This window comes from Mandrillus leucophaeus, unplaced genomic scaffold (genome assembly GCF_000951045.1).
Source record: "Mandrillus leucophaeus isolate KB7577 unplaced genomic scaffold, Mleu.le_1.0 Scaffold1322, whole genome shotgun sequence".
Taxonomy (NCBI): Eukaryota; Metazoa; Chordata; class Mammalia; order Primates; family Cercopithecidae; genus Mandrillus; species Mandrillus leucophaeus.
This window is the reverse complement of record NW_012101280.1, coordinates 74,137-83,038: the sequence shown is the minus strand read 5'-3', so window position 1 is coordinate 83,038 and position 8,902 is coordinate 74,137. Positions and strand designations below refer to the sequence as shown.

Below are 8,902 nucleotides of genomic sequence, written 5' to 3'. Positions count from 1 at the left end.
AGATCAGAAACGCATTGCCTCATGCATCAGGAAACCATTCCAGGGCATTTTCTTAAAGATAAAACACGAGAGCTTTCAGTACAATGCAGACTCATACATATAGATGTTCATGTCTCCGTGCACATAGGGCTCACTGTGCTTGCATAGGTGAAGTGGGAAATATCTGAATGGACACTTCTGTATTTGCAGAGAATGATGAAGATGAGGATGAAGATGAGAAAGATGAGGAGATTGCGAAAGTACAGGAATCACCTGCCCCCAGGTAACACTGAATAATCACCAGAGGGTAATGGGTGGTAAAACATGTAAAGGGTCTCAGAAAGAACACAAGGCGGGTGAAGGTAGTCACAGATTCCAGATGCAGGATAAGAAAGCTGCAGAGTCCACCGATTCCACGCACTCACCCAGCAAGGAAACAGCCCTGTTAACATGCTTGTCCATTGTCTTCATGGTACGCGTAGCATGACCCTAGATGAACTCACAGCCCAAGGGACTTCCTGCACACACAGAGGAGACCTGTTCTCCCCTGCAGTGAAAGCCAGGAGGAGATGCAAAGCTGCTTTCTACATAGTTGTCTTTATGTTCTTTTAAGGAAAGATAAATGGCAGAGAGGCAACAAGCAGAGGAATTAGGAAGTACCTAGCAAAGTTGAACACAAAGAAAAGTACCTAGACAAAAAATTTACATTTCATGTCACAATATTAAAATAAAAATAAATTTAGAAGGCACACCATCTCTGGAGTCTATAATGGCTCAAAGGCCTGTATTCCTGTGGCCACAGTAGGTTAACTACAACCCAGCTTAGACACACCGTGTGGCAGCAGTTTTTAGTCTCTGTGTGTGCTCTCAAGACTGTACCATACAGAGACAGCTGAGTCTCCGTCCTCAACTCCTATCTACCCAGTGCAATGATCACCAGCCACTATTTCCTCTCTGGTTTTCTCTGCTCTGTTGCAGAGAGGAGAGGATTATCTGTTCCTTCTTAAAGGGAAACTCCCCTTTGCTTTCTGAGACCACTCTCTTATGCCTCCTGTCAAAACCAGTAGGACTTCCTCGGGTCCAATGCCTTTTGGTTTAATCTTCTGTCATTTCTATCCCACTGGGCACATCAGGGAGGTGCAGATGGCTGAAGAAAAGGAAGTCCCTCAGGACTCACTGGAGGAATGTGCTGTCACTTGTTCAAATAGTCACGACCCATCTGACTCCACCCAGCCTCACAGGAGCACCAAAATCATATCTGAGGAAGACAAAGTTGACTCTGCTCTGGTTGTAGAGAATGAACTCTCTCATGATGAAGGGGAGGAAGCTCTAAACATTCTCCCAGGTAGCCTCTCTATTCTTTGTCCCTCCTGCCTCTGTGTAGGCTGAGGAAGATCAATTCTGAGGACAGGGTACATACATACATATTGGTTTGATTTACATACTAAGACAGAGTTGGGTGCAGTGGCTCATACCTGTAATCCCAGCACTTGGTGAGGCTTAGGTGGTTGGGTCACTTAAGTTCAGGAGTTCAAGACCAGCTTGGGAAATGTGGTGAAACCAATCTTTACACAGAATATGAAAAATTAGCCAGGCATGGTGGTGCGTGCTTGTCATCGCAACTACCCGGGCGGCTGATGGGGGGAGTCATCTGAACCAAGGAGGTAGAGGCTGCAGTGAGTCATAATTGCACCACTGCACTCCAGCCTGAGTGACAGTCAGAGTCCCTGTCTCAAAAAAAAAGAAAAAGAGAGAGAGAGAGAGAGAGAGAGAAAGAGAGAAAGAGAGAAAGAGAAAGAGAAAGGAAGGGAAGGGAAAGAAAAGAAAAGAAACTGTGATGGGATATTGCACACAGAAAGCAAGAAAAGAAACTATGAGGGAATATTGCACACATTTATCCAAGGGTCAGAGAACTTTCCTCTCCTCCTTGTCCCATGGCATGACTTTGTCTTCCTGGCCCCAATGTCAGCATGTTGGACCACAGGTAGGTGTGACAAAGTCATAGCCATCTGTGTACAGGAGGTTGCTGTCAGGCCTCCTGGCTCGGTTCCTATGTCTCTTGTCACATGCAATAATGATTAGTGTCCCTGAACAATGTCCATGGAGTTTCTATGCCTGTCACAGGCCACTGACAGTCTTGCCTGTGTATTTGGAGATGTTGTTTCTCTGGATTCACTGTTCTCAGCCCCAGCCTTGGTCTCCTTTAGGTCAGTTTGTCCCAGCTAAGCAGTCACCTTGAAAGCAGGACATAAACACTTATACCTTTATCTTGCTTATAAGTTTCCCTAAACAAAGCTGGGCTCTGCCTTCTTCACCCCATGAGTGGCCAATGTATCTGTGTAGCACCACAGATCCTTTTTTACGCAAGGGTTGTTAGAATTTATCCATCAGTTCAGTCTTCTATATAAATTTCTCTAACCATTCATTGACTATGATATTTGATAAGATAAATCGGTATTGCAACAACACTTCTGGAGAGTAGTTAGGGCAATTCTTGAATTCTTGTGAGAAAAGTTTTCTTTAACTGTTGGCGCAGACTTAGGTCCGAGGACAGGTGATTATGATCTGCCAGACGAGGGAGATTTTGTTCCATGGGCCTGGAAAGGAGGCTCATCTACGTCTGACAAGACTTAATTTACGGTGCCTTACAACCTTCCTGTCAAAATGTCACATTCTTACACTGAGGATATTTATGTCTTGCGCCATGACTGGGCACTGATTTCGGCTTGTGTGAAGTGTGATTTCCTTACTGTGACCTGCTCTTCTGAATTTGTTTACAGAAAATCAAAATGATCGTGAGGAAGAAGAGGGGAAAGCACCAGTGCTCCCCAGGTAACTGTGGATTTGTGGGCTGTTAGTTCAGTAGTGACACCTGGACACCACGGATCCAGGGAAAATAGGGAGTGACGAATAGAATTGTCTCATCCATTCATCCAACTGCAAATTACCCCCTTAACAATGTTGTCTTCTTTATTATGGCACTTGAATAGCTTTCATTTCTTAACACCTCTCAAGCATGGGAACCGACAATCAGTTGAGCCAGGTGAACTGACTAAACTCAGGGATATCCTGATCTCACCTGTTGTTTCCCATGTGGTTAATCCAGAGTGAGATGCATATCTGCTTTCTCTCTGTTTTGTGTCAGCATATTGGCAACTACATAATTGCAAGAGAGAAAATTAAAAATAAAAATTTGATATGATGTCAAATTTGAAAAAGGGGGAACTTAAAAACACAGCATCTCTGTGTCTGGAATGCCTCAAGAGCTCTGTTCACTTGGATGCTGCATGTAAATGTCAACGCTATTTGTGTGAAGGAAGTGAAGCCCCGTGTTAGTTCTCTCTGCTGCAAGTCATGTTGCTAGTTTACAGGGAGAGTCTGGGTCTCCTGCAGCAACTCCTTTGTGGCAAGTGCCCTGAGCACCTGCTGCTCGAGTTTGCTCTGTTCCCAGGGCAGTCACATCCACCCCACATTTAGAAGGATGGGTTTTCTCTCTTGAAGAGACTCCTCCTTCGCTTTCTGTGACCACTCCCTGTGTGTCCTATCAAATCACCTGAGACGCTGTGGTGTTGAGTCTGTCTTGATCTAATCTGCTGTCGTTCCTATCCTACCCGGCTCATCAGGAGGGTGCAGGAGTCTGACGAGAAGGGAGTCCTGCAGGACTTACCAGAGGAATGTGTTTTTTCTCATTCTAGACACAATGATATATCCAACTCTTACCTGCATCATGAAGTCACTTTCTTGGCACTGGATGAAGAGAAAGTTTGCTCTGCTCAGGATGTTGCCAGGGATTACTCCAATTCCAAATGGGATGAAGCCCCACTTGGCTTCCTAGGTAGGCTCCCTATTCTTTGCACCCCACAATCTGTCCATAATGACAGATGTCATACCTTCAGGAAGACACTATGCTTATACACGGGTAGAACCAGGCTCTAGAACTGAGTTTGAAGGAAGGCATCCTAGGAGTCAGAGTTTTGCTCCATCCTCCTCCAAAACCACACATTGTCTTTCATCTTTGCCCCATTGGCAAATCACTGTACCCAAGGTTGACCTGAAAAATTCATACCCACCTCTGCAGCCTGGGTGCAGGATGTATACACCAGTCCTCCTGATTTAGATTTCATCTATCATCTCACATGAAATCTTCTAATTTTCCTTCTCAAACAACCTGAGCTTCCCTGCCTGTCCAAGGCCACTGGCAGCCTTATATATATCCTTGGAGCTGTCATTACCCTCGTTCACTTCTCTCAGGCTAGACTCCCTCCCCTTTTAGCAGGCTTGTCTTAGCTAAGAAGTCTCTGAGTACCAGAACATGACACCACTATTAGATTTTGTATGTTTCTGAAAGGAGGCTGGGCCCTGGAACTCCCTGCCACATGAAAGGCCTATGTTTCCATGTAGCATTAGAGATTCATTTAATTTAATCTGTCCCTCTAAATGTACATTCTACAAAAACACCAAACAGCTTATCAGAAGGAAACATACTGAACACAGCAGTAACCTGCTAGGAAGCATTTAAGTAGATTTCCAGGATCTGTTAGTAAATAGAATATGGTTAACATTTTGCTGTGACTCAGGACAGAAGGGACTGTGATGATGACCTGTCGTATCAGGGAGATTTGCTCCATGGCTCAGGAAAGCACACCTAGTGACTTCTCACAAGGCTCACCCTGAGGCCTCCTGAAGTTTATCTCACAATAGCCTGTTATCACACCGAGTATATTTATACCCCTAGGTAGGTTTGGATACAAGGTTGTGCATGTATGAATGGGATGAAGTTCACGTGACTGGTCTTCCCTTAATTTCCTTGCAGAAAAGCAAAATAATCTTGAAGAGATGAAAGGAAAACAAACAATTGATCCCAGGTAATTAAAGAAATTCAGGGGCTGTCTATTCAGGGGTGATACCTGTGAAACTAATATCCACAGAAAACCAGAAAGTCCTGAATATACCTACTTCATCCTTTCAGCCAACCAGAAATGATCCTTTCTAACCATGTTTTACATTTTCATTGTGATCCTTGCATTGTTAGCCATTTCGTGTTAACTTCTCAGGTTCAGTACATAAAACCAGTTGATCTTGTGAAAAACTAATCAGTCCCAGAGATTTCCTTAAAGCAGCTACCTTCTTACGTTTTCAACCAGCCTGAGATGCATTTCTGCTTTCTGCTAGTTTTGCATTAACACAATGCTAAGCATTTCTAGGCAAGGAAATTGGGTAGAAAAAAATTATTACTATACCACACATAATAATGAGAGAAGAAGGACTTCACGGCATGAGAGTTTGGGGATATAATTATGCCTCAAACGCTATGTTTACTTGGCCACTACACATAAAATTTAATACCATTTTAAAAAAAGGAATGAAGCCACTGTTATGGAACAGGATATTCAGTAAGTCACAACTGTACCATACAGAGAAACTCAGTCTCCTTCCTCAGAAAATCGTGATCTGGCCACTTCACTGAGCTCCTGATACTTCTCTCTCTCATCTCTCTTTCCCTCTGTCTGTATTGCAACCTACCCCATGACAACCACACTGTGACCCACCGAGAAGAGGAGAATATTGAACTCTTTAATGGGCTGACCCATTTGATTTCTGCCATCACTGCCTCCTGCCTCACGTGAAGCCAGCAGGGCTCTGAAACTCCTTGGATTAATCCTTACTCCTTCCTACCTTACAGGCTCAGCAGGGGACCACTGAGGGGGGACAAGCATGAAGTCCCCCAGGAGTCACTGGATGGATATTGCTTGACTCCTTCCATCCTTCCTGACCTACCTCACTCCTACCGCCCTTATGGGAGCACTTCGTACTGTTTTGAAGAAAAGCAAGTCACTTTGGCTCTCGTAGACAGTGAGTACCCCATTGTGACCACAATAAATCTCCAATTGGTGTCCCAGGTAGACTCCGTAATCCTTGCACCCCTAGCTGGACAGAGACGTGTCATTGGGGTGGGCATGACTCACAGACACAGGATGATTTGCATCAGAATCGAAAATCAAGTTGGAAGCACAGACATGGGGTGGGTCAGTGAGCTTTGCTCGCTTTCTCATCTCAGACCAGGCCTGAGTCACCCTGGGCCACTGTCACGACACTGACAAATTCAAACCAACCTACGCAGCACGTGCCCAACAGGTGTCGGTCAGGCCTCTTAATCTGAATAAGATTTGTCTTGCCAGCTATTGAGTTCCTTACAAGTTCCTTTCTACAACCATGTCCCTTGAGATTCTATGCCAGCCCAAGGCCTGTGGCATCTTTGTCTACTTTTCCTTAAAGATATTATCCAGGTTTCAAAGAACCTAGCCTGATTCTCTGTGTCTCTGATGTGGGCCTTTTTTAGGTGAGCAGTACATCACCTTTTGTTATGTGTCTAGAAACAAGACTGGGCCTTGTCACTCCTAGATGTCATGAACAGCCAATGTCACTTTGTAGTACCAAAGATTCATTTTGATTTCAGGGTGTGTATGTTCTCTCCTTCATTCTAATTTCAGTGTCTAAAATCCTTGCCACCATGAACAATGTGGGTATTTGATGACTGAAGGCTGAATAGTGCAGTTTTCCTTCTAGAAAGTTGATGAGGTGTTTGCCTTGAATTGGTGTGAAAATTTTGCATAGCTATTTGCACAAATTCAGGATGGTTGATGTTGTGATAACGATCTACAAGAACAGGGAGATTTCATTCCTAGGCTCAGGGAAGAAAACCAAGGCATCTCTCTCTTGACAGGACCTCAGGCCTCCTGGAATATTTCTCTCACATTGTCCTGTTCTCCCACTGAGGAAACTGACGTTCCTATGTTAGGACTGCACAGTGGATTGTTTGTGTGTGTAGGAGAACCTGCTTAATGTGTCTGTCTCTGTCTGAATTTATTTGCAGAAATTGAAAAGGATCAAGAGGAGCTAGAAGATCAAGACCCACCGTGCCCCAGGTAACTCTGAGGAATCATGGACAGTTAATTCAGTGTTGATATGAGGAGTCTCAGATGCAGGGAAAATCAGAGTGTGCAGAATATACCTGTTCCATCTGTTCAGCCAACCATGAAATAGCCCTATTGATAAGGTTGACTCTTTTCATTGTACACCTGTATTTGTATTTCTTCTTTATTAATTTTTTCGAATTCTACTAATCTGCATTCAGTTAACTCTGTTGAACTGATCAGTCAGAGACATTTTCTGCAGTCCCCTTTTCTGTCCTTTTTGCTTAAGTGAAGTTGAGCTGCACATCTGATGTCTGCCTCTTTGGCATTACCATGTTTACAAGTATTTGACAGCAGAAAAGTGAATGAAAATAACTCTGTCATGCTACAATGTTGAGAGCAAGAGATGTTGAGGATACAGGAACTCTGTCTGGGAAGACTCAAGAGCCTGTATTAATTTGGCTCCCGATGCTAATTTCAACAAAATGTATGCAAAAGTGCCCAATGCACTGTGTCCTGGCAGTTTCCCACCGGGATCACTCCATCTCTTTCCTCCCCAGCTCATTGCCTACCCAGTGCACTGAGAGCCTGTCACACTCTGTTTCCTGCTCAAGACAGGGAAGGATGGTTGTATCTCCCTGAGGGGACTGTACTTTGTTTCCTCTGGGCCTTCCTGAGGGCCTCCCCATAGAACCAGCTGGGCGCAGTGGTGTTCCTTCTCTCTGTTGTTTATCTTCTGTCATCTTTACCCCAGGTTGATCCAGGATCTGCCAGAGGTGAAGGAGCAGGAAATGCCAGAGGACTCCGTGGATGAAGTTTACTTGACTCCTTTAGTTCACCGTGACCTATCTGACTGCCACCAGCCTTATAGCAGCACCTTGTCCTCATTGGAGGATCAACTTGCCTGCTCTGCTCTGGATATAGCCTGTGAGTACTCCAGTCTGGAGGTCACAAAGCTCCACTGTCCTCCCAGGGAGCCTCTGTATGTTTTGTTTCTGCAACTCGTGCAGCTGAGACAGACCACCTCCGCAGGCAGGCCGTATACACTGAGCCTGTTTTGAATTTGGCTCTTGGATGCAGTTTTCTGCACAGACATCCACTGGGTAGAACTTCCTCTTCTCCTGTTCCAAGAGCCTCCTCCGTCACCTGGCTCCTTCTCACAAGAGCAGACTGTGACTGTCAAAACAGGCCAGACAGGGGTGTGGTGAGGGCTTATGGCAACTTCTTGGCCACGGTATATTTGCATAACAGACCCCCTTCTTTAAGATACAGCATCTCTGTTTTCTGAAATTATGTTGCAAACTACATGTCCTTATCTCTTCTCTGGCCATCCACCTATGCTGGGAGTTTTTCCCGATTATTTGGAGGCCTGTTTCATGATTCCTGTGTCCCAAGCTAGTTTCTCTTCTTCAGGGATCCCCAGCCATAGGGCCGTGGGCCATTATGGGTCCATGACCTGTTAGGAACCGGGCCGCAGAGCAGGAGGTGAGCGTTGGGAGAGCTTTTCAGCCTGGATTCCACCTCCTGTCAGATCAGCAGGGGCATTAGATTCTCACAGGAGCTCGAATCCTATTGTGAAGTGCACATGCCAGGAATCTAGATGGTGCTTTCCTTATGAGAATCTAATGCCTGATGATCTGTCACTGGCTCCCAGTGACTGTCACCCCCAGATGAGACCACCTAGTTGCAGGAAAACGAGCTTACGGTTCCCACTGATTTCACATTATGGTGAGTTGTATAATTGTTTCATTATATATTACAATGTAATATTTATAGAAATAAAGTGCACAGTAAATGTAATGTACCTGAATCATCCCAAAACCATTCCCCCTAATCTGGTCCCTGAAAAACAGTCTTCCATGAAACCAGACCCTGGTGCCAAAAAGGTTGGGGACTGCGGCTCTACTTCCTCTGAGGGGTCTTCCCTCCACTGACGCAGTCCAGCGTCCCTTCCTCTATGCGTGGCCAGGCTTGCATCCTCTGCAGAGCTCCAGTGGTTTTCTCCACGT

At 45.1% G+C, this 8,902-nt stretch overlaps 1 protein-coding gene across 1 annotated transcript in view; it reads left to right on the top strand.

Moving 5' to 3' along the window:
- Positions 1-8,902, top strand: part of LOC105534262 (neuroblastoma breakpoint family member 4-like) — a 38,109-nt gene that overhangs the window by 17,764 nt on the left and 11,443 nt on the right. Inside the window, 8 exon segments of the mRNA XM_011972949.1 lie at positions 190-262; positions 1,113-1,324; positions 2,760-2,811; positions 3,675-3,814; positions 4,793-4,844; positions 5,663-5,832; positions 6,854-6,905; positions 7,648-7,820. Of these exon segments, the coding sequence (XP_011828339.1) occupies positions 190-262; positions 1,113-1,324; positions 2,760-2,811; positions 3,675-3,814; positions 4,793-4,844; positions 5,663-5,832; positions 6,854-6,905; positions 7,648-7,820 (924 nt within the window).